General features: G+C 39.9%; 1 protein-coding gene across 1 annotated transcript in view; it reads right to left on the reverse strand.

The window, feature by feature from the left end:
• Window positions 1-2,696: 2,696 nt before the first annotated feature.
• sn (fascin domain-containing protein singed) overlaps window positions 2,697-25,617 on the reverse strand; it is a 54,801-nt gene continuing 31,880 nt past the window's right edge. The window contains exons 3-10 of the mRNA XM_034974657.2: window positions 24,808-24,916; window positions 20,100-20,247; window positions 16,158-16,343; window positions 15,329-15,557; window positions 6,720-6,876; window positions 6,077-6,238; window positions 5,478-5,605; window positions 2,697-4,999 (exon numbers count right to left, since the gene is read on the reverse strand). Of these exons, the coding sequence (XP_034830548.1) occupies window positions 4,794-4,999; window positions 5,478-5,605; window positions 6,077-6,238; window positions 6,720-6,876; window positions 15,329-15,557; window positions 16,158-16,343; window positions 20,100-20,247; window positions 24,808-24,916 (1,325 nt within the window). The 3' untranslated portion in view covers window positions 2,697-4,793. The remainder of the gene's footprint in view (window positions 5,000-5,477; window positions 5,606-6,076; window positions 6,239-6,719; window positions 6,877-15,328; window positions 15,558-16,157; window positions 16,344-20,099; window positions 20,248-24,807; window positions 24,917-25,617) is intronic.

The raw sequence follows: 25,617 nt of genomic DNA on the forward strand, positions 1-25,617 counted from the left end.
CGCTAAGTTTTTGCTAGCGTTCTGGTTACAACCTGTATATATGAAGGTATTTGATCTGCCCACAATGTAACCAAATGGTCCATACAAAACGAACTTGCCTCGCCTCAACGGTGTACACCAATATAACAAAGCAATATAAACCTTAAGGCGTTCCAAATACGTGTGGTTGTCGTGTGACTGAGTAGATAGTACGATAGTTAATGCCCCAGTATTCATGATCAAATTCATACAAATAGACCGACATTGGCGCCGATTCTATTTTTTTTCTATGAACTAAATTTAGAGTATGTGCATCTTTTTCTTTTTAATAGGTATTGCTAAAAAAGGACAGAACATGAATTTTACATTTAAGACTCTAAATTTAAATGCTAACGCTAAATTATAGCCTCGCGAGATTACGACACGGGGTTTGACAGCTCTAAATTAAAGTTTAAACTGTCAAACGATGTCTATCCTTTTCATATTACATTAGTAAGAAGAGAATGCGAATACTCTAAAATTAAGTTGTGCTCAGAATCAGTACCATTATAATTATGGAGTTTAGTTTTGAGGAGGTACTTTATGAAGCTATATTTTTTAACGTTAGGTTCCATTTACATTGACCGCATCGAAACGAATTTCGAAAAGTTTATATTATAGCATATTGTAACAAAGTATTATAAATTAACAGTTATTAAGTGCTTCCACAAAACTAAACACCACCTCTCGGGCCATAGTCAAAGTCAAATGATTTATTCAAAATAGGTAATAAATTACTCTTTTTGATAGTCAAATGTTGGATTTGTAAGATATAGTGGTGATAATTATTACGCAAACTTAAAACTGAAGCATAATTTTCAAAATCCATTCATTGCTTTTGGGCAAGTAAGTCATCGTAATTAGGTATAAATTATTACCTAGTATTTGGTTTATATTATGTATGTGATGCACGATTTTCAGTTGCGTTGAGTTGGAGGCTACTAGTTACATCAAAATGTTCAAAAGCTATTATGAATGTATAACTTTTTTAGAATTTTTTATCGATTGAAAAATCGTAAATAATTATGTGTATGCAAATTTGTGATACGCAGGCGAATTGTTGATGTATAGCTTCTATAGACACGCCAACTTATGACCTCAACTCGGTTCGGTCAACTTTAGTCTATTCTATGAGAATATGGGCCTTGCGGGGTGATTCGCTAACTCTGCAGTGTTCAACACTGAATGATAGTCACCGAGCTCATTCGACATTTATTTTTAATTAATTGCCAGTCCTTATCACAAGCTGCTAGGTATGTAGAACTAACCAATTTAAAATGAAATGAATGAATGAAATTATCGTTCAGTGTTCAACACTGAGTTAGCAAATCATCCCGCCGGGACGCGCTGGTTTAAAAAAAATAACTTCGTACTATGCATATTCATGTGAATGGGCCTATTCGTATGTCTTTCGTCATAATACTTAATTTTATTTATTGTTTATTTGTTGGATGAAACATTTATCGGCAGAACTTGTTGGCCCGTCTATAGACGCTTTAAACATGTCCATATGACAGGTCCGCGCTTTATAACTTGTGTGAGTGTGTGTTCCGTACAAAATATTCCATTTTATATGTGTATGTGGTGTATTGATATAATTAAAAAATACCCTCAATTGTTAGTTGAAGATAAGTTATGGCAACACTACAATTTTTCAAATTGGATTGGGCTCAAAAGTGCCTGCACCTAGAGTTGTAAAGCCAGAATTGAAAAAAAGAGCTTGAACTCAAAGCAATTAATGTGTGAAAAATCAACATTTTATTTGCTTTCATCAAGCCAATAAGTAATGCGATTTAGAAATTTTAGTGCTGCTATTCGAAGTTAGTTATACGTCGGTGGGTTGCCAGGGCAAAAAATTACGTTTTTTAATATACGTGCGCTATTCACTAAATCATTATTATATTAATATTTAATCAAATTTTTAATCATGCGATTGTTTTTACACTGGCGAACGCGTCCGACTATGTTTTTCTTTTGCTTTATATAATTTTAACATAGCGGATTCAATGGTTATTCATTTTGTTTATCAATTATTTTGTAGATAAATTATTTTTTAATATATTAACTTTTTTGACCAATAAAATGCGTCGATGCTAAACCAACGTCACGTAGCTAGGAGAAACTGTAAAGATTAATGTAACTATTTAATTAAAATATATAAGTTTTTCAATACTGAGTTTTCATTTAATTTTCGTCCTTTAAATTCCTATTGTCAATGGAAATAGGTATTAACTTTTATGAAAAGTAAAAAACCGGCCAAGTGTAAGGTTCCGTAGTCACAAGTTAGCCATTATAGTTTTCCTTTAAAATTGATTACATATACTACTGCTGTGAATTTTTTCACTAGCACTAATAGTCTCAGAGATTAACCGAGGATGGACGGACAGACATGGCGAAACTATAAGGGTTCCTTGTTACTACGTACTACTAAAAAACTGCACGTGCCGAACGGATTTAGAATGAAACCACACGATGTGTTGCATAGACGTGATAGACAGACAGACCGTGACTTCGTCAGCGTAGCTTGAGGTTTTTTAAAATTTCATGGGGACTAGATTTTCCGGGACTCTTACACATGCAAAACTTCACGTCGATCTGTTGCGCCGTTGTGACAAACCAACAAACAAATACTCGCATTTATTAATGAAGGTAGTGATGAGTACAAATAAAACAGCTAGTTTTTACAATATGATTATAATTTATTCATTAATAGTTTACAAAGACGTTATCGTACAAACATTTAGGATCAGCATTATATTATACGCAGTACATTGTTCGTTTTGTTCATTATCATTAAACTTACGACACCTCGCTTCCCAAACACAAGTACAGATAGCATATACACCTCCCATAGCTTGGGTATACACCTCCCATAGCCTGGGTATGCACCAGATAGTGTATAAAGTCTTAAAAATTGTAAAAAATCTCGTCTAAGTGTATAATCTTGGAATGGACGTTATTGGGAGCGGTGTAAACTCAGCTTAACCCTATACCGATGTTACTTACAATTAACTTAATTAGCTTATTCATTATTTAAGCCAGACTTCGTGCTCGGATGATTCAGTAACTTAGAAATTTTCTCGTCACGTTAGGTGAAAGGAATGAATTAAATGGTAATTTGTGAGGAAATTATGAGACAGTTTGGAAGCACGTCTGGTATTGCGAATAGCCCAGTTAAAAACTTAAATTACGGTACAATGATTCACTGTTCATTTAAATTACGTAGGTTTCAGTCTCACGGTGTTGATTCACTACCTATAACCTACTCATAATACGTCGGATTCACACAAAACTGTTACAAATTCTTCGACTAGACGCTACGATATCCAATAAATAAGTATATTCTTCGAAAATTCCAATATTACGATAATGCCTTAATTAAATTTCGATATCTGTTAAAAAATAAATTATTTTAAGCGATAAATTGTCACAGAAAAATATAAAAATAATTGTTATTAAGCAATCGTTTCCGCAGATCTACCGATATTAAGAAAATAATCTATGATTACAACAATACCTAATTAATTAGACAAGCGATATTTTATACGATCACATTCGCACTCGCGCGCGATAAATAACCTTAACCATACTAAATGCTGCATCGCGCCGCGCTTCCAGTTCACGCTGTAGCTTTTTTTTTTAGTGAAATGTAGTAAAACAATGCTTCCTGCATTGCAAACATTCCTGTTTTATTTATATTTATGTACCATTTCCAGCGGATTCAACCTGGAATCAGCTGTTTGGGTCGTTCGGGCGCCATCTTTTTATTCAAAATGGCTGCTGTGTGAATTAAAATGGCGTCAACTGGAGACGCGCGCACGCAAGTATCAATTCGAGAAAATAAATTCAAATTAAGTTATTCGCCGGAAGATGTGGCTCACTTTGCACGTGGAAGAGTATTGTGAAGATTCATTTGAGTTTCCAGTTGGTACTTTTTTACAAAATGAGAGAAAACAAGATTAATCAACCTCTGATCACTCAAATGATTTTTGTAAATCTTAAATATTAATATCAAAATCTGGTATCGATGTATCAAAAACAGTAAGTATCGAATGCATTTATTCTAGTTTTAATGTGTTATGAAATTTTAAGTTAGTTTTTTTTGTTAAATAAAATAACTTAAAGTTTGGCACTTATTGCAATAATTAATTGTTATATTTGTGTCGATTAACACAAAGTGGCAGTGCACAAAGACAATCGATACCAGATGAATTGCAAGCTTTTTTATAAAAATAACACAAGGGTCCCCGATTGTTTAAAAGTTTTTTTTTTATTATTTGAAAAATGCTCAGTAAAAATTAGAAGAATCTTCTCAATAAGAATGGACAGTTTATCGTCAAATATCAACATTTAACTTTTTTCTGGAAGGTGGCATAAAAAACGAGATTATTAAAGGAAACAGATTTGGGGCACGGTGATTACTACTCGCAGGGCGTGGCAATACTAGCCAGTTCGGGCCAAGTCTGCGGAGTTTTTAGGAAACCGGCGAAATTTTTGCGGAGATAACTCAGTTTTGTGGTTTGGAGTTAACTGGGTTGAACTTTTGGGGCGCCTCAAAATTTTTTTCTGGAACGCGGCATAGGTAAAATTGGGGATTGTTCAAGGAGATGGGGAGTAATAAGTATTCTCAGACCCCAGTCTATGGCGCCAGCTAGTTCGGGCTGTGAATTTCGGATTTGTTGGGGTTATTTGGGGAAAACTTTTGGGGGACCCCAAACACTTTGATCTGTATAAATAAAGTTGGGGATTGTTGAGGGCGACGGACACTGGGCAGGTTAGTACTCCCAGTGCGTGGCGCCGGCCAGGTCGGGCGAGGCGAGGCGGAAGTTGCCGTTCTTGGCGGCGGCCAGGTACAGCTTGGGGGAGGCGGCGCGGATGGCGAGGCGCGTGGGCTCGCGCAGCTCCAGGTGGAAGGGCTGCGGGCTGTCGCTGTCGCAGGTCACGCTCTCGCTGTCCGCGTGCCAGTACTTGCCGTTCTGACCTGGAGGGAAACGGACGGGTCATTGTATCCTGCTTAATTACACACAAAAATTAAGATTTATGATTCACTAGATTTCAGAGCCGTGATACTAATAAGGACGTCCGCGTCCTATTCGGAAAGATCCCGGGCACCTCTAACTTTTCGGAGATATGAGCGTTTTAATCAATTAAATATCACTTGCTTTCGGTGAAGGAATACATCGTGAGGACACCGGCATGCCTGAGAGTTTTTCATAATGTTCTCAAAGGTGTGTTAAGTCTGCCGATCTGCATTTGGCCAGCGCAGCGTGGTAGACTATGGCTAAACCCTCCTCATTTTAAGAGGAGACTTGTTCTCAGTAGCGAGCCAGTGATGGATTGTTGATGATGATGATGATATTAACAATCATGTGAGTGCGTGTGCGTGAGTGTATATTACTATATTACGTGTGTTTGTGAACGTACATGGAGAGATAGTTGTGAGTAAAAGACACACTAACCCTTGAAGTAGACGGCGCCCTTGGGTCCGCGGATGACCTGGATGGTCTCGTAGTTGGCCTTGTTGCACTCTAGCCGCACGCCCTTCGGCCCCACGAAGCCCTGGTCGCACTTCAGCACCAGGATCGGCCTGACACAAAAAATTACAATCGTAATTCGTACATCCACGGACATAATATGCATATAATCCAGGGGTCAGACCAACATTGACAGAATTCGAGCGTCAAAACCATGTCAAAACGCTTCAGGGGGCTGGCCTTGGGCTGGCATATAGATTATCTGTAAAAGCCACTTACAAAATGTCAGATTTTTTTTTTATTCAGATACAAGTTAGTTAGTTAGCCCTTGACTGCAATCTCACCTGATGGTAAGTGATGATGCAGTCTAAGATGATAGCGGGCTAACCTGGAAGCGGTATGGCAGTTTTTATTAAACCTATACTCCTTTGGTTTCTACACGGCATCGTACCGGAACGCTAAATCGCTTGGCGGCCGGTAGGGTGGTAACTAGCAAATTAAAAAATTCACTTCAGCATTAAAGTAAAAATTCAAGTTTTCTAGATATATATGTAGGTATACCTATTGTTAGAATGGAAAGCTACCTGTTGATGAGATAGAAGTAGTATTTGCAGTTGTCGTCGATGGTGTCGGCGTTGGCGTACAGGTGTCCGGAGCGCTTGGTCATCAGGTACTTGCCGTTGTTGGCGCGGAACGCCACGGCGCCGTCGCCCTGCCAGTCCAGCTCGAACAGCGCGTTGGACGATCTGCGCCGACAGACAACACAGGGTTACTTTATTGCACACAACAAATAAAGCTATAAGTTATAGGCGGTTGCAACTAGATGGCGCTATTCAATCGACAATGTTTCATGACGTAGTCCCGAACAAATGTACCGCCGACAGTGCTCGCACTAACGGAGTTTTCTGCAATCTGCACTATATTAAGCAGTTTCAAGATACAACCGTCAGCCAAGCTGGCGCCCCGAGCACAACACCGCTTGGAAGGAAATTTCCCTATTGCTACGGCCGAGCACAGAGACACCGCTCCCGTACAGGTAAAGCGCATAACCGAGGAGGCTCCTGCTGTAGTGGAGCGGTGCGGGAGGGTGACTAGGCATCTTCTAGGCAAGCGCATTCTAGGAAAGATTTAGTGGAAACTTTTGCCGGAAAACTGGTACCTATTGTTCTTTCTAGTATACGACAGTCTTCGGAAAGAAAAGTAAGTCTACACTCTATAGGCGCTTACTTGTTGTCCCCGCTGGCCTGGATGCCGCCGCCCGTCTCCAGCGTCCAGTAGCGGTCCTGCATGGTGCGGATGTACCAGCGCTTGGTGCCCCAGTCGAACTCCAGCTGGAAGGTTTCATGCGACGAGATCTCGTCCTGGTTCGCTGTCACGTCCACTCCTGAAAACGAGGAAAGAAATCATTTTAATTTTGTTGAAATTAAGTCAATAGGATGGATATTTTACACAAAAAGAAGTAAATGAGGGTAGAGAACGATATGGTTTACTAGTAACTTTAAGTTAATTTTTAAGGCAGGGTACGTACAATAAATTTTGTATATGTAGCACAAATTAGACTTAAAAACTTTAGAGTTTTAAGAAAATTTAACAATGCAGAATAACGCTATTTAATTACTAAAAATCTCCATGAATCTTTGTAAATACAAAGCCAATTAAAAAAGCCAAAATAGCGGAACAAAACGCGCGAAAACTTCGATCATAATATCCGCACAGATTAAATGCAACATTTGATGTCGTCAGGTAATTAATGATTAATGATTATGCCCATAACCCTTCGAATAAATACAGGGTACCGCGTGTACGAGCTTAGCTGTAGGTCTGTTGGTTAACAGGTACCTCAGTTTTAACTAGAATATTCTATGACACCCACAAAGACATCAATTCACATCGCTGGACATCGATGATTCTATGAAACGTTAGAGCGTTATTGACGCTTCGAATAAAAGCAAATATTGCAATGATTTATTAGTTTTGTGGTGTATTGACTCAAGTAAAGACTAAAGAGCATGTTTATACACAGTCAGTCAGATAGCCGACGTGCGCTAATTTTCTATTAGCATTCGAGAGTAGGCACCGCAGAATTATAATTGAGGTAATAGAAATAGTATATCTGGTAATACATAATGTGTTTATATGTGTCACAAAATTTTAGCTACAACACATACAGAACTAAATGATTCAAAAGTCACGCCTCTAGGCTCTAGCATCCAAAGCAATGCAAACATAACTTTGTTTTTACAATAAAGGGCATAACTACTGATGTTTCATTCCATAATTATTATCTGTGCAACGACGACGGACTTTATTAGCTTACTAAATGATGCCCAACACTTCGTTTCCGTGGATACGTAAAGCTGTATTTTTTTAAATCCCGTGGCAGTTCTTGAATTGAACCGTTATCAGCAGTGCGCCGGGCGATAGATTAATCATGATGATGTAATACCACTTCTATAAGTGTTCTGAATTTCGTGGCGCCATGAGTCGTCGCAAATTCATCTGCAAACACAGAGACAAAGTATTGTCTGTCGCCTTTTACATTTGTGAAATGGCTTTTTGCTTTCAGCCTCTCAGTTGTCGAGGAGAGCGCAGTGTGGTAAGGCTGCCTACACACAATACTACGTTGTGCCACACACTGCCAACATTGGGTTAAAAGAAGTACGAAGACTGTTTACAGTTTTTCAGGATTTTTTTTTTTTTTTAATAAATTGGGAAGTCTAAATCCAGTGTTAGGGATGATTTATGCCAACACGTGGCGGGCTCGAGCCATGCCACGTACGAGGCGCGGACGAGGCATGGATTCAAAACATCACGAATATTTTATTTTGAAAAATTTTGCTAACTAAAAATTTGCGTGCCGTGCCGTGTCACGTTGTGCCGTCATTGGATGCAACACGATGAAGCATGAACTGCTTTATATTAAATGTTCGTGATGTTATGAATCCGTGCCTCGTCCGCGCTTAGTAGGTACGAGGCACGGCCCGTGTCCGCCACGTGTTGGCATAAATCATCCCTTATCTTTATCCGCAAGAAGACTTATGAAACGGATAGCAATATACATAGCCTTGTCATTATAGTTTTCAGATTGTGTGTATAGTGAAAATTTAATAAATAATAATTAATTAGTAATACCCTAATTAACCCTTATAAGGTCGCTTGAAATAACTGACATTCTAAAACTCATCACAATGTGTTGAAACCTAGGTATTAGGTACGGGTGGCATTTCCTATAACGACTTTTTGCTGCTATAAAGCAAAATCTTGCGGCACAATCCGGTACCTACCTACTTATTACCTCCGTAGTAATATATTATGGTAATAAAAACATAAGTACACCAAGCTAAGCATTTCAACACTTCAATCTACACAACGTGAAATCGTCAAGTTCGATTACCCATTTGATGAGATTAGTAGTTAGTTAATGGGTTAAGGGACTGTTTGGTTGGGCAAGAGGCTTTGGTAATGGCTGGTTACCCTATCAATACTCATAGTCACAATATGAGTAAAAGGAGAAACTGACTGACTGACATGAACACGTTCAGTACATCCATCATCATCATGATCGACCTATCGCCGGCTCACGACAGAACACGGGTCTCCTATCAGAGTGAGAAGGGTTTTGGCCATAGTCTACCACGCTCACGCTAGCCATGTGCGGATTGGTAGACTTCACACACCTTTGAGAACCTTACGGAGAACTCTCACGCATGCAGGTTGTAACGAAGCGTTACATGAATTTATTATTTATATTATAATTTTATCTAATTTATTATTATAAATCATATTTTTAAACGTAATTTTGTATTTTTTTAAATTCATATACACTGTGTTATTAAATTTAGGCGTTGCAAATAGCAACACCCATTTCCAAACGCAATCTTTGCTGTTGCTTGTTTTATACTTCAGGTCGAATAGAACGACTTGAAGTTGGTTTGATTGACAGACCGCCATTATGCACCCGGCGCGTCTTGACGCTGGGTGTGTAAGTTTTTTTTGTTGCGTCCACCTTTTTTATGGTGGACGCGACGCCTTTAAAATGTGCGTTCTTGAAATGTTTTCTTTAATTTAAATAATATATTATGCAGTGCTCCTACGCTCCCGTTTACGGGTAAGTTTTGGATGGTACTCAAACATGTAAATCGTAATTGTTTCATTGTCATTATTTTTCACCACGTTGCATACTTAGTTATTTTTCAAATTTCGATTATTCTACTTGCTTATTTTAATAATCATAACCTTAGTAGTTAATTTCAACCATTGCATTATCGATTAGCGTAGTTTATTTTTGCCAATTCATTAGTAATTTTCAATCTAGATTGCATCATCATTGTAAAATTATTTTGACAACACTCTTTTTTATATTTTTGTGAATAATTTCATTATTTTCAATATTTTGGGCCTTCAGCCGTTTATTTAGCCAAATCATTGTAATCTCCGTTCTGATATCGCCACACCGGCAATTCTGTCATGTCGAAGTACTTACCTTCTGTGTTCGACACGGACCCGGGTTCGATTCCAGAATGGAAATTTATATGCCAGAGGATAACCCACCTTGGTTATCATTTCCAGGGGCGAAGTTTGGATTTAAAGGCGGGTTTAAACCCCATCATCTAGTCAGCACCGTCGGGTACCCACGGCAACATCTGCTGACACCGAACTCCCGGCCTCACACCATCTACGAGGCCGACAACACGAGGGGAGTACACATTACTGCCGCTAGGGCAAAGGCCGAAATCAACGTAACACCACGACCCTACAAATTTTGTGTGCCGACCTACGAGCTAAGCCGCGGTAGTTTTCTGTACCAACATTTTATATTATTAAATCCTACCGTGTGCTATTTACGCAGTTTCATTTCACTCATTTCTATCATAAATAATTTTTTTTAACACCCGGTACAAGGTTTCCTCACGATGTTTTCCCTCACCGTTAAAGTAAGTGATATTTGATTACTTGAAACGCGCATAACTCCGAAAATTTCGAGATCACGACCTCCGTTTAGAAGGCGGACGTTCTAACCACTAGGCTATCACAGCTTATTCTTAACAGTTCAATACATACCTGCGTGCTATGCGCGCGGTTTTTTTTGCTTTGCAGCTACGCGTTAAACGTAAACTGTCATCGAATCGTTAACAAAAAACGCGACGTCTTAATATATAAGTGAAAACGAAACGAACCACGGATTAATGTCGGAATAATCTTTAATTGATAAGGCAAGTCACACCGACGGGTTGCCTTGAGCGAAATTGTGGGAAAATCAGAGTCATATTATTAAAAAATATTATTTTAACATTTACTTTCATTATATTTATAAGAAAACAAGAGTTATTTCAGCGCGGTTAGGTAGGTACAGTACGCGCCCGAAAGTAATGTACATCGGCCTTTTGAATGACATTTCAGCTTTGAATGAATGTATGAATTATTTATTCAATAAAATGCAGGTACAATAGGTTGAAACAATGTCTGATGAGCCTTATACATTTTACCGTAACTGGTGTTTGAATATTATTACCTTAAATTAAAAACATAAAAATAAGTAGGAATTAAAATACAAGTTATACATAACATAATAGACTTCATACAATCAAAACAAAATATTAGTAATGAATAAAATGTCAACATAATGGAAGTCCAAATTAATTATTGTTTATAACTTAAAATATCATAGTCCTTAATGTCGTAGTAATTCTTATGTATTAATATTTTGTAAAGTCTATTTTTAAACACTGTCAAAGGCTTCTCTCGATCGTCAGGTAATTAATTATTGAATAATGCGATTGCCATACAGTACTAGCACTCTTTGTAGAGCGTTGTCTCTGTCACTCTCTATATGACGTTTTGTCGGTCCGGTTGAATTCCTTCACAAATACATTGAAGGAAATACCATGGAAATACAGTGAATTACCTACTATGTACTAACGTACCTACCACAATGATGGCAATCTAAGACCAATGCTTTTAAGTGTGCTTAGTGCATTCGCAACTACCTACCTAGACAAACCTGGATCATGATTATTCTTTGATTAATTAGATAATTACATTTCCTGCGTTCTAGTCAATCATTTCAGTTTTTTAGAAAGAAGATTTAGCGATCAGCCAGCGATTAATGATCATAATGGATTTTTAATCGATTTAGATCAATTTTCAGTATCAATCAACGGCAAGCGGCGCAAGTATGCCTCTCTTATAGAGAGTTACATTTTTGTGCCGTTTGCCGTGGAGACCCTGGGGCCATGGAGTCTTAGTGCTAAAAATTTTTTACGAGACATTTCACCGCGATTAATAGCCTCAACTGGTGACAGAAGGGCTGGCTCATTTTTTGCGCAACGGATCAGCCTGGCTGTCCAGCGCGGAAATGCAGCCAGTATTCTTGGCACCATTCCACGCGGTCATGATTTATATAGTAATTAGATAAGGCTAGCTTTAAGTTTTATTGTAGTATCAATTAATAAGTCGTCGTGGCAGCGCGAGCGTGGTGGTCGGCGCTCGTCGTGCGCCCGCGCAGGCATCCGTGCAGTGAAACGGTAGAAAGCCCGCGTCCGCACGCCGCGCGCCGCACATCACAATGGACGGTTTTTGCGACACATAGCTTCGCTAGAGAATTCCTCCATCAGCACGTTCACGGAATTTGGAAATTGTTTGACGTATTGTCGGAGACTGTTGTCGACTGCTAGCACACTTCGCTTGCATTGTACAGTATACTCACTAGAGTCACTCAGAAAAGCAGATATCTGTATAGGTATACCTATACGCACAACAGACGGAAACGTTTAAGTGCGGAAACCAGCCCAGAATGAAGAAAAGGTATACCTATAAAATTCAAAGTCCTGACTGATTCATTGAGTGACCTATATATTATCAACGCACAGCCTGAACTGCTGGTCCTAGAGACATGAAATTTAGAGGGTGTGTTCTTTGTAATGAGTAGATTTCCACTAAGAAAGGATTTTTGAAATTCCACCCCTAAGTGGGTTAAATGGAGGTTTGAAGTGTATGTAGTCCACGCGTCCACCAGTGGGGTATCATATGAAAGGACTTCACCTGTGCATTCTAAAACAGATTTTTATTTATTTTTATGCATCATAGTTTTTGAATTATCCTGCAAAATGTCGAAAAAATACGACTGTAGTACGGAACCCCCGTTGCGCAAGCCTGACTCGCACTTGGCCGGTTTTTTTTTAAATAGGTAGGTAGTGATAAGTAATGTGCTAACATAAAATGTCGAGCAAAAGTCTATGCATTTTCATTTTATTTGCCAGCATGTATGGTGTACGGCCTGTTTTATTGTGTCTGCTACGTGACATAGTATGGGCCATGTACAAGTACACGAGTCGAGGTCGAGGTGGCAATCGGGGTACGAGGCAGGGGGACGCCCCGCACACCCGCACGTCAGCCGCGCTCGCCCGCGCCTGGTTAGCGCGGGGGCTGTGCGGGTGTGCGGGGCGTCCCCACCCCGATTGCCATGTGGAGCTGTCGCGTACTATAGTTCGGTCGGTCGTTGCCGTGACTCGAGACGAACTGCGGGACGTGACAATGCATCTGACCACGCATTTCACACGCCACCGTATAAAATACCTATAAAATATTTTGAAGGAAATTTCCTTTTTATCACCGTCATAATCAACCCATCGCCGGCTCACTACTGAGAACGCCTCTCCTCTCAGAATGAGAAGGATTTGGAGTGGAAGAGATGCCAAGTGTGGATTGGCTGACTTCGCACACCTATGAGAACATTATGGAGAACTCTTAGGCGTGCAGGTTTCAAATCTTACAAATTTTTTTTGGTGCAGTTTTTCGAATCTATACCCAATGTCTACTGAAATCTGTAAGTAAAGGCGGAAACAAATTATAGGACGCAGCTATCGGACGGACTTATAGATATCTGGATAATACATAGTAAAATGCGTACAGTACCAACGACAAGTCTATCTTGGCGCGTAGCAAAAATAGGAACTAACGTTGTCGTCAAGTGTCCCCTTTGTTCTTGTTTGAATATTCTAAAGCCTTTGTTCTCCAACAGCGCCCCCCTGTCAATGTCATTCAAGTGCCAAGAGAGCCTTGTCGCACTGCACAAAATGAGTTCTCACGCGCCATTTTAACTTTATGTGTCAACTGTCATGTCAAAAGTACTATTTTAGTCCTTAATTTAAAGGTGAACCGTACTTTTGACATGACATGGCGCGTGAGAACTCATTTTTTACGGACTATACACTGAACTGTGGAAACTGTCGCACGTACCTAAGTCACGGACGTAACCTTGAGCGCTCGGACGTCTCCGACAGATATCTCGCAAGCCGCATTCCAAATGACTGTGCACTCCTATCAGCCGCGGCTTACGGACGCGTCCCATAGTTTGTTTCACCCTTAAAACTTAGCCCTTAAAGTAACATGATCCCAAGTGCGTAAACAGCCTAAGCTAACCGCAGACAGGGCTTCCTGTCTGGCCGGAGCCTGCGTCGGCATAGACAGCTCGTTGTTTTAGCCGCCAGCCTTGAATGCAAAACTCTTTGCTATTGTTACTGAGGCCTATTATTATGGGAAAGTCGGGTCATACTGGCGACTTTTGGTTTCAAAACTGTTTGTCTATTTTCTTTAAGACACTAGAACCGGGAAAAGCAATGGTCTCTATGTAATATGCATTCGATGAGTCTTCGAACAAAAATTTTTGCGGGTAGCAACTCTCTTTTGCTTAAAATTTTTTTTTTCTTTTATTTAAAGGCGTATGCATTGATGTCAGCCTAACGCTTATTGTACCTTTAAATAGAACTAGTTTAAATAAATTTTACTTACTCAATAATAATAATCTGAATAAATTGCAAGCGACGCGACGGTCCTACTTGCGCCTGATTTTTTAATCCCGGACTACAAAATAATACAAATTCTGTGAATCCCAGGGTGTATAGACGGATATATCTTTCTAAGTAAACACCCTAGGGTGGATGTTTTAGGGTGCACTAACGGAATAAGCTAATACTAATCCACCGTCGGTAATCGATAGTCGGTAAAATTTGGACATGGTAGAAGGTATGAATAAATGAAGGTAGTTCATGACATGACATCACTTGTCATCCAATGGAGTGCGAGACGTCTTCTGATTGGTCAACACCTTATCAAGAACAGCGGACGCTAATAATTGTTTCTGTAGACAAGAGTCGGTGTAGTCCAGCCCTAACCCTGCATCTCGAAGAGCAATTAACTCTCATCCGTCGATCCCATTGCTCTCGACTGTGGCGCGTAATTACAGAGAGCCTGCAATCTTCTTTCATTGCGATTGTGCTGAATAACATTTGTGTTATTTCGTAGCAATTGTAACTAATCAAAGATAGTAATTGTAACTAATCAAAGATACTAGATACGAGCTACTTGGAGGGGCGTGTTCGACTTGATTACACTCTATTATGTAGTTATTTTAAAGTGGTTGTTAAGGTATCAGTGTTCCCGAAGAGGTATTAATTTTAAGTTCAATTTTTTTACGGTTAATAAATAATGATAGAAATAATTTTACTTACTTGTAGATTCTGAGTTTACTATTTAAATCGGTTTCAAGTTACGAAGCTCGTTCGTTGTAATTCTAAATTAGTTTTTGTGGTACTCCGAATTCAAATTTCTTTATTGCGAACATGGGTAGGTAAACAGTGAAGATGCTTCTTCTTGCTAATCTATTTTTTTTTCAAAACACTCGTAACATGTTTTTCCCGCGCGTTGCTGGAACGAGCTGCGGGTCAAATCCACGCTCTTTTGTCATTTAGATAATCTTCAATTGTGTAATATGGTTTTTTCAGGAGCATACTTTTAATAGGTTTTTTAAACTTGTGTTAGTAATAAGTTACACTGACCTTGCTTGACGGAGACGTATTTCTCGTTCAGGGCGGCGATGAAGGCGGCCTGCGGCAAGCTGTCCTCCAGCGAGAACAGCTCGTCGCGCGTCACGGCGGTGGACCGCGTCTTCAGCACGGCCTTGGAGCCGATGGGTGCGAGGTAGGCGCCAGCGCTGTCGCGGAGCGCCAGGGCTCCCGCGTGGTACTCCGCGCTGAACAGACATTCTGATGTGCACGTGTCGAGGAGCTGCGGGGGAAAGTTACCTTGTGTTAATTTCCGAGATAATATGGTCGCTAATTAGGTATATGGGCCTCATAACAAAGCTCAGAGTTAACGCTGGCGATACACGATCAAGTTTACCCTAGCTACTGGACGCCGCTTCAAGTCCGTTGCAGACTTGACCGGTATACTTGGTCGTGTATGGCCTTGTCACTCAGCGGGCGATGGAGCTATGCTTGGAGTTTCTCTACGTGATCAAATCAGAAATGAGGAAATCCGTAGGAAAACCAGAGTAACCAACATGATAAAGCACGTAAAAAATTGCTGAAAACTTTAGTAAACCGAGAAAAAAAACCGGTCTAATGTGAGTCTGTCTCGCACACGAAGGGTTCAAGTACCGTCGCGTGGTAATAATTTTTTTTTGTGATGTAACCACAAAATAACGTTTTTATAATTTTTCCCGTTACTTGTACTCACACTCCTATCTGCCAAATTCAACGGAAAGTGCCCTATAAGTTTTGAATCCCTTGACGGGTCTTGACAGACACGACAGACAGACAGACAACGAAGTGATCCTATAAGTGTGCCTTTTTTCTCTGGGAGATACGAAACCCTAAAACTACTAACCTTGCCTCCAGCGCTGAGGTACTTGTTGTTGCAAGTGTGCAGGGCATATTTGCCTCCTTCGTCAGCTCGGAACTCGAGGGTGAAGAGCGTGTCCTCGCCCCAGGGCACGTTGGCGTCCACGTGGATCTCGTCCAGGGACTCGGACAAGTGGGCGAAACGCTTGCGGCCGATCGAGCGGAGATTGACCTGGGAACATACATTTTAGTGTTAGTTTTTAGGACAAGGAACTATTTTGGGACCTGTATTATTAATGGTTTATATTAATGATCAATTGCCATAATAAATTGTTGCTTTATGTAACTTGTAATTTGTTAAATATTATGTGCTCGGAATTCAAGCTTGGCATAATAAACGGAGTGGAGACCACGTACTAGCAAGCGCAGTGTGGGACGACCTCTCAGCCCGCTGGACTGACGACCTTAAGCAGGTAGCGGGAAGTGGGTGGATGAGAAAGGCGGAGGACCGTATGTGGTGGCACGTTTTCGCAAAGGCCTGTGTCCAGCAGTGGATGCAAACAGTGATTGATTGATTGGTATAATAATACTAAACGGATACTCTAAATATTGAGACTAATCTAACAAGAAAAAGAAGAAGAAGACGAATAGATGAATAATAATATTAATCAATTAAAGATATCTTCTAAATATATAAAAGGAAAAGGTGTCTGACTAACTGATCTATCAACGCACAGCTCAAACTACTGGACGGATCGGGCTGAAATTTGGCATGCAGATAGCTATTAAGACGTAGGCATCCGCTAAGAAAGGATTTTTGAAAATTCAACCCCTAAAGGGGTGAAATAGGGGTTTGAAATTTATGTGGTCCACGCGGACGAAGGCGCGAGCATAAGCTAACTAGTAGAAAGTTTGTTTATCGCAATAAAGCGATATAAAATATAAACTTCAACCACGTAATTTTCGTTATGAATCCGGTAAAGAAATTCCCAGACGCTAGTCGTTTCAATTTCCTCTACGGAAATGAAAACACGATATAATATACAGAAATGATACGTCATTTTAATGCCTCGAAGATTGCGGCTTGAGCGCAAATGAGACGTAAAAGCACTAGTACACTCGATCCTTTAGCATCAGCGGTATAAGTCCCGCAAATTGCTGTTGCGCTGGAACCATGTCTCATTAACATCGAAATGACGTCATTTTAACGTCATTTGACGTATATTTAAGTAAAAATATACCATCAGCTCGAAACTTCAGTCTAGTGCTGATGTCACTAAAACAGCAGCCACGCGCATTAGCAATTTGCAGGACTTATATAGATAAAACTATGGAGTGTAATGGGGGGTAAGGGGGTGCGCTAACATCTTTGCACCCCAAATGTCAACCTCACCTACACGTGGTGCCCCCTGCCGCCTGCGAATCAGCGAACGAGAATATGACGACCGAAGAATGGCGGGATAACCATTCCGTATGGTTTGGCTTTAAATAACACAGACCAGAGACAGCAGCGTCACTGGTGCGAAATGGCCTACAGCCCAGCGCTGACCAACCCGCCTGGTCAGCGTGGTCAGTAAAAAAAAAAAAAAATCTTTATTTAACAAAAACACGTTATTTTGGCGTCGGTTACTAGTGGTCTCCACACTAGGTTAAACCTGTGACGTGGAGCCATATATGAGTTCCTAGTGGGTTTTACTGAGGACTAGGAAAGTTTAGCGGTTAGAATATTTTATATAATATTACTAATTACAGTTACGAAGATACAAACAAATATAATATGATGATGAATGAAAGGAGTAATAAATAAATAAATAAATATTTAAAATATTATATGTATACATATATATTTATTGCACATCAGGTATTTAGGTAGGTTACAAAGCATAAGTAGTATAGTTTTAAATAACATATTATATTATAGCTTGTTTGCCGAAATTATTACTTCTGTGTCCTTGTATGTCAAAGATTTTAACCATTTTGTGATAATGTCAGTTGTCTGTTTTATCGTAAGGTTTTTAAGATGACAAGACTTCGCAACAGAGTTGTAAATTTTAGCTTCAACATATGGTGAAAATCGTCTGGCATAGGCTGTTCTCGCTCCTTGAAGATCGACTTTTAGTACTCTTTTTTTAAAGATTTTGTCCACATTTGAGGATTGAAGTAGCTGACGGTGTCTCATTACGGCAGCTTTTAAAATAAATAGCTGGCGGACCGTCAGCACTCCACTATCTTTGTAAAGTAGTGCAGTGGAGTATGGGCACTCTTCTAATGAGCAGCGCCAACAGACAAAGGCCCTCAGTTCCCGGCAGCCCTGCTACCCTGCTATTCCCGACTACGGTAGCGATCGCGGTCACGGCAGGGCAGGGGGACGACCCCCCAGCATGCTGGACCGATGACCTGGTGGCGCACTCTTGGAAAGGCCTATGTCCAGCAGTGGACGCAAACAGGCTGATGGATTGGATTGGATGGAGTGTAATCTAGCCCTAAGATGCACATAGATGAGATGGGTTTGAATCAAGCGTGACTTTCATTTACATAAGTGCGCAATCATTCTCGAATTAGGAAGCGTTTCACTTGAAAATAAACATTTATTGGCTAAAACGTGACCGACAATATTTCGCTTTGAAATGTATATTAGTAAGTATAAAGATATAGGTAAACTTTCCAAGTTAGAAAGTGATTACTCAGTGTTTCATTACTTTAACTTCCATCCGATGTTAGTCGTTAACCTAAAAATAAACGTTTAATTAATCATAGAATGATGTTTTATCTTCTTTTACTATATAAAAAAAAGAATCGCTGAATGTGTTGCTGATCGCAAATCTCGAGAACAGCTGAACCGACTTCGCTAATTCGTTTTTTATAATATTCCTTGAAGTACGGGGATGGTTCTTACGGAGAGAAAAAATTAAAAATTGCCTGAAAATGAATCGACTGTTAGGCGGTACGAAGTTCGCCGGGGCAGCTAGTTCTTATTAATTTTAAGACAGTAAGGTAGGACTACCTGTGATGACGTATCACGTATGGAGCGGAAACGTGGACACACAGTTGGCCGTGTCCACAAACTAAAAGTCGCCTAGCGCGCTATGGAGCGAGCTATGTTGGGTATCAAAGAAAGAAAGAAAGAAAACTTTTTATCACTCTCAGGGATAAAATCCGGAACTAGGAAATTCGTAGAAGAACAAAAGCGACCGACATAGCTCAAAGGATTAGCGGGCTGAAGTGGCAATGGGCAGGTCATGTCTATCGCAGAACCGATGGCCGATGGGGCAGACGTGTTCTGGAGTGGAGACCGCGTACCGGTAAGCGCAGTGTGGGACGCCCACCTGGATCGATGACCTGAAGAAGGTGGGTGGGGAGCAGATGGATGAGGAAGGCGGAGGACCGTGTTTGGTGGCGCGCTTTTGGAAAGGCCTAAGTCCAGCAGTGGACGCAAACAGGCTGACGGATTGGATTGGATTAGAGGAACTTGGCTTACTTTTTAGTTTTTACAATTTTTCTCATTTTTTCTGAATCTAAAGATTCAAATACGTGCTTGTGATACGCACAATAAAAAATATCAAAATGTGGACCTATTCCAATATAGGTGCGGTGGGTTCGTCTCTGCTATCAAGAAATGCACACAAAACAAGGTTTGATAGCAGGGACTGGGCCCATCTCGTCTTGGTGGGCACACGCCTCATTGTCTGCTACTAGAAATGGACTCCCACCTTAAGAAATGTGTAACTTAACGTTGAAAACTTAACTGGCCCATGTAATAATCTTGTGTTTTAACTTTAGTTTTATGATTATGCTGTATGTTTTCTTTCTGTAAAAAAAAAATAATGTGGTCTGGGTAAGAAAACTTTTGTAACGATATTAGCAAGCTAGAAAATTAATGAGTAATTACTGACCAACTCGTAGCCTACCTTGGCTATCCAGCATGATATTTCTCAGACATCACCATCTCTCTCCAGGAATAGAAGGAGAAGAAGGAAGTAGGTCTTACCTGTGGTCGTGCTGCGAGATGAACATGCCAGAGTTCCGCGTCACCTGGCACCTTGGCAGTGCACGTGAGTTTGTCGGAGCTGGAGCCGAGGAAGTAGCCTCGCTCCACGTTGCGCAGCGCCCACCGACCGGTGCCGTCGTCAGATACACTGCAACAATATAGGACAATTCAACTTGTGCACAACTTTTATGACATAACTAGCTTATGCTCGCGACTTCGATCGCGTGAACTACACAAACAAACACCTATTTTACCCCCACATTGTAGAAACAATAAGGGCCGGTTGTTTCAACAAATTTTGACGGACACGTTACCTTTAAATATGGCGCTAACGAACGTAAGAAAAGAAAAAGCGTTGATTCAGCAACTATTAGCACTAACGTTCGTTAAAAAGTTACGTTTACGTTAACCAGTGCTGACACCATTGGTGATCGTCAAATCAGTTCGTAACTTCATACTTCCTACAAACGGAATATTTTATTTACAAATTATAATGGAATCAATTGAATTCAATGCTTTTAATGGTAGTTTTTTTGAAGATGAAAGAGAATTTTTAAAAAAGAAAAAGTGTTTAAAATGCGAAGTAGCAATATCAATAACTATATAATTTAATATAAAATGAAATAAAAAAGGTTACGGAAAAGTAAGTTAATTTTAAGGGTTAGTTTCGTAACCAGAATAACAATGACGAACAGTTTTTTGTGCAATGAAACAACGCTCTTAAATTAACAAATGTTAAAATTCGTCTACGTCTGTTAAATTTTAACGAACGTATCTTACGAAGACCAATGGTTTGAAACAACCGGCCCTAAATGTTATGGTGTAGCTGTAGACTTGAGCGTATCTCCGTCATATAGTCTCTAGTCATAACAAATGAAAGGCCTCGTCACAACACGGGATTGGCAGTTAATTAAAATGCAGGCGCTTCGAGTGCCGTCAAAGAGCGTGAAGATGAAGGGGAACCGAGTGACTCTTCATTTTCAAATCACTTTTGTACTTGAGGAACCATTAAGATTTAACATTATCTTATCATTCTAAAAACTCTAAAATAAAATTAGCTTTAATTTATTGGTAAATTTGCTACTCTAGCGCTGGAACGTCTATATTCTTACAGTCATATCATCTAAAGAAATCAAACAGTTTGGAAAATCAATTCGCACTGTTCATCAACACTATCTCGTCATGTTGACGCAAATCTCCACACTCCGCCATAGAACGAGCTTCGCAATCGACAGTTTGAGTTCTGACTCGCAAGTTCATAGCCGTTCTTCGATGCTCCAATGCAAACGAATCTTACTGATATACTATGCATTTTTAAGTATAGATCATTGCATTGTCTACGACCAAAATATCTTGCTGATACTGCTACACGCATTTTCAGTGAGACATAATTCTTTGTTTGTACCTCTTCCAAGAAAACTACTACTTTGTGGTTGACGGAAAAGTTACGATCTTCAGCAATGAGCAATACGATGCAGAGAGAAAGGGAGCTTTTATAGTAAACAGGCCAAAATGTCTACCAGCCGTACAAAAGGCTTCGCAATCAAATAAAATACGCACTGTCAAGGGTCACTGGTAGAGATCTCTCATAGAGATGTCAATTTTAATCTCTTTTTGCTCTTTGTTGTAAATGTTTTTGGTACAAATTAAATTAAAATAATAAAATAAAATAAATTGATAGGCCGAGTTCTGGCTCACAAGTTTATAGCACTTCTACTACGCGTTGCTTAACTCACTCCTCTTGTAACTCAACCACTATGGAAAGGTTAGGCATCCTCAGCAATGAGCAATACGACGCAGAGAGAAAGGAAGCTTTTACAAGCGTTAAGCTACTTCGCATGAGCAAATCTGTTAGTGAACACTCCGCCGCGTACGACAGGCTTCCTTCACAATCGATCGTCTGCGTCGTGAGTCACAAGTTCACAGCATTTCTCCAAGATAAACAAATAAGCCACGTGACTCACGCTTTAACTGAATCATCCCTCAGTTTGTACAAGTGTTTTGACAACACTTTGCTTTCTTTTAGAGTATGTAATTGGTTTAGAGTGTTTTCTTGTATGTTAAAGAAGTTATTTGTATGTTATTTTAAAGACATTTTCTCATGTGTCTAGTTAAACGGGTTAAATATAACAGGGGTTGTTACTTAGATCCTGAATCTTGATGTATTGTTTTTATATGTATTCACACTTTATGGCACCGCATAAAAGTAACCGCATAAAATTAGTTTTAAAACTGTAAAAACAAATTTACATAATGAACTGATGGTAAATACTGATAAATAAAATACTGAAAATTGCTACACGACGGAGTCACGTGAACAAAAACACCATGAAATAATATCAAAATGAATTATTTTTACTAATCTACAGCACAGTAACATAAATCTGTCATTTAGACGGTGAAAATGGAAAAATTAAATAAAAATTTGGGAAACCGCAAAAATAAAATAAAAACAATTGTAGGCCATTGTTTTAAAGTTAAGTTTAACTTTATGATTTTGTTTAGAAAGTTCCCCTTTCTAAACAAGGGTTGAATGGTGAATTTTAATGAGCACGTGTCAGATAACTCATTGGATTATTAAATGAAAGCCCTTAGGGTTGGAGGGTGCTTTCGAAAAAATATTATTGTGTGTACCCCTTCGCACCTCCAGCGATCTCGACAAATCGCCTCTTCGTGTTAATGATAGCAATCATAATTTCCTCGAATGGACATACCTGTGTGCTGCATATTCTTTCTTAATAAGCATGATTAATTGGGTATTTGACTTCGTCAAAAATAAATTATTTCTCAGTGATTACTAAATAGAGGGTTTTCCAAAATACGTAAAATCTATGTGTCCGAAATATTATATCCTGTAGAATTTACTAATCATAAATTGCAGCTGCTACAAGCAAGTGGAATCTCATAAAGACAGATGGCAAACCTGTCAGAGAAAAACAGCAAAAAATTTACCTTGCCATTGATCTGAAACAGGTTTGCGCGAAATCAATGAATCTTATATCTTTTTACACAGTTGGGGAGTCTCGAGCCGCGTTTCCGGTGAGTCAGGGCTGCGGATTAGAAACGAGGAAGCAAATCGCTTCGTACGTGTTCGTGGAATTTCGTGTACTTGGACGATACCTTGCGATACGATAGTTATAGAAAGGTGAAGGAGGAACCAGGGCAAAAATTCTTGGCCACACTCTCCGAAATATATCCTGTAGAATTTATTAATCTTAAACTGCAGCCGCTGCAATTTAAGATTATTAATTAATCTTGTGCAGGTATCGATATAAATGACAAGATATGCCCAAGCGAACAAAATTTTTCACGGTTTTGGAACCGAATACTACGCCACGTCTTAGATACGAAATGAACGACTCGTTTGAAATCCAGACGTCACTGAGGTTGCATTGGTGCTGAATAAACATTTTAGGACCATTGAGTTGGTGCCAATTTGCTTGTTCAATGGCCCTGGCAGGCTTTTTTTTTGTCAACTTAAATCTCATCAAGATAGATGGCGTACATGTCAGAACAAAACAAGCAAATATTTACCTTGCCTTGATCAGAAACAGGTTTGCGCGGAATCAAAGAATCTTATATCTTTGTACACAAAAGCTGGGGAGTCTCCAGTCGTGTTTCCGGTGAGTCAGGGCCGCGGATTAGTATTCGAGGGCCGCGGCTGAGATTTATTGGTATCCGGGGACGACACGAGAACTGGCGATTTGTGTGCAACGGGAAACGCTAAGCGGTTTACTGTTTACGGTCAACGGTGAATATTTAGCGCCGGTACCGATTTTGGGATTCGCACGTGTGAACCGTTATTACACTGGTATTAAAGTTACACTGGCTTCCCACACTGAGTGATTCTGCGGATTATCACGCGCGGCCGGACGACAACAACATCCACGAACCGCTGACAAGGCCCTTCCAACTGTGGGTGTCAGTCTGTGTGGGTCCTGGCCTTACATTAAGGAAACCTGTAGGTCCTGAGATTCGAAGCCATTTTGAAGTTACCGACAGACGTGTCTGCGCTATCATGGACTGTAAACTTCCCATGGTGCGTCGGTGCGGGCTGGTCCACGTGCGTTCGCAATTTCACCCACCGTGAGAGGTAAGGCTTAGAGACATGTATTTTTGAAAGACGACAAAAATTCTCAACTCTTTCTTATGTATGAAGGTCTCAACTCTTTCTAATGTAGGACCACGCAAATATTTTAACGGAGTAATATCGATTGTGATAATTTTCTCCTTCTATTATATAGAGTAACCCATTTGAATTGAAGATCTTCAAGATTTGAATCGGAGATTGAGAACGAACGAACGAAGGAGAATGTGAACGAAACCGATAAGACAAGTAATGATGCAGCCTAAGATGGAGCGCGCTTGCCTAGAAGATGTCTATTTACTCTTGAGCTGGCTTGATTTCTGCTTGAGGTCTTTAGGTAATAATCAAGTATAAGTGGCGCCGGGATATCCAGACTCGGGTAGTTATAACTAGTAATCTGTGGCACAACTTTCAAAAATAAACCTTTTTTATTTCTTCTTTCTTTTTTCTTTTCCTTCTTAATTAAAGGTACCCATATTAAAAGAGGAGGGGAAAACTGATGCCGGAAGATAAAGTCCATTAAAATTGGTCTTCTTAGACTTATCTCAGTGAATACTTTGGTAGTGACCGTTTCTCGGTGATCATGTCAAGGGAGCTGTTATCGATAAGGAAGATAATCACCTGATCTGGAACTTGCTGCCGGGCTCCTTCTCCTCGGACTCGCAGGTGACGTTGCCGAAGGAGTCCACGGCGAGGTATTTGTCCAAGTGTGAGCGCAGGTAGATCATACCTGGAACAAATGGTCGCATGAAAACCATACATTTAAAAAAAAAATATGGTAGTGTTTTTATCTACACTTCAAGGAAATTTTTGAATTACCGGCAGGATTCGAACCTGTGTCTCCTGGGATCGCGCCCGACGCTCTGACCGCTGACCACAGTTCGCTGCCAGTGACGTTTGTGATATGTATGTTCACTCAGCACTACCATACATTTTATATAGGTACACATTGTAATTCCTCACATAAAGCCGAAAGTCTGTTGGTTTCTTTTAAAGAACATTTCAAGATCGCAAAGATATCAATGGCAACCAGTGGCCCTACCGCGGTTGTTTGACAGCTACAATGTCACGATCGCAATCATCTCTGATTGGTTAATGCTCGCTCACTATTGGCTACAATGCATTGTTGCAACAAAAATTGCACAAATTCAGCCAATCAGAACAATTGAGATTGTAATAATGATTGATGCAGGATTTAGACAATCGCCCTACAGGTGACGACGTGATAATTTGTATGTCGAAAAAACTAAGGTTTCCAATGCATGACGTGATTTCTCATACTACGAAGGAAAAAAATTAGACTTTATACTTTGACGTAAAAATTTTTAAACTTTTATTACCCGTTATCTCCCGTTCCTCCCAGTGTTGGGGGCAACACATTTAAAAACTTTCAACTTTTATAAAATAACGAAGGTCTGGCCCTCGCGGGCT

Source organism: Maniola hyperantus, chromosome 13 (genome assembly GCF_902806685.2).
Source record: "Maniola hyperantus chromosome 13, iAphHyp1.2, whole genome shotgun sequence".
NCBI classification, from domain to species: domain Eukaryota; kingdom Metazoa; phylum Arthropoda; class Insecta; order Lepidoptera; family Nymphalidae; genus Maniola; species Maniola hyperantus.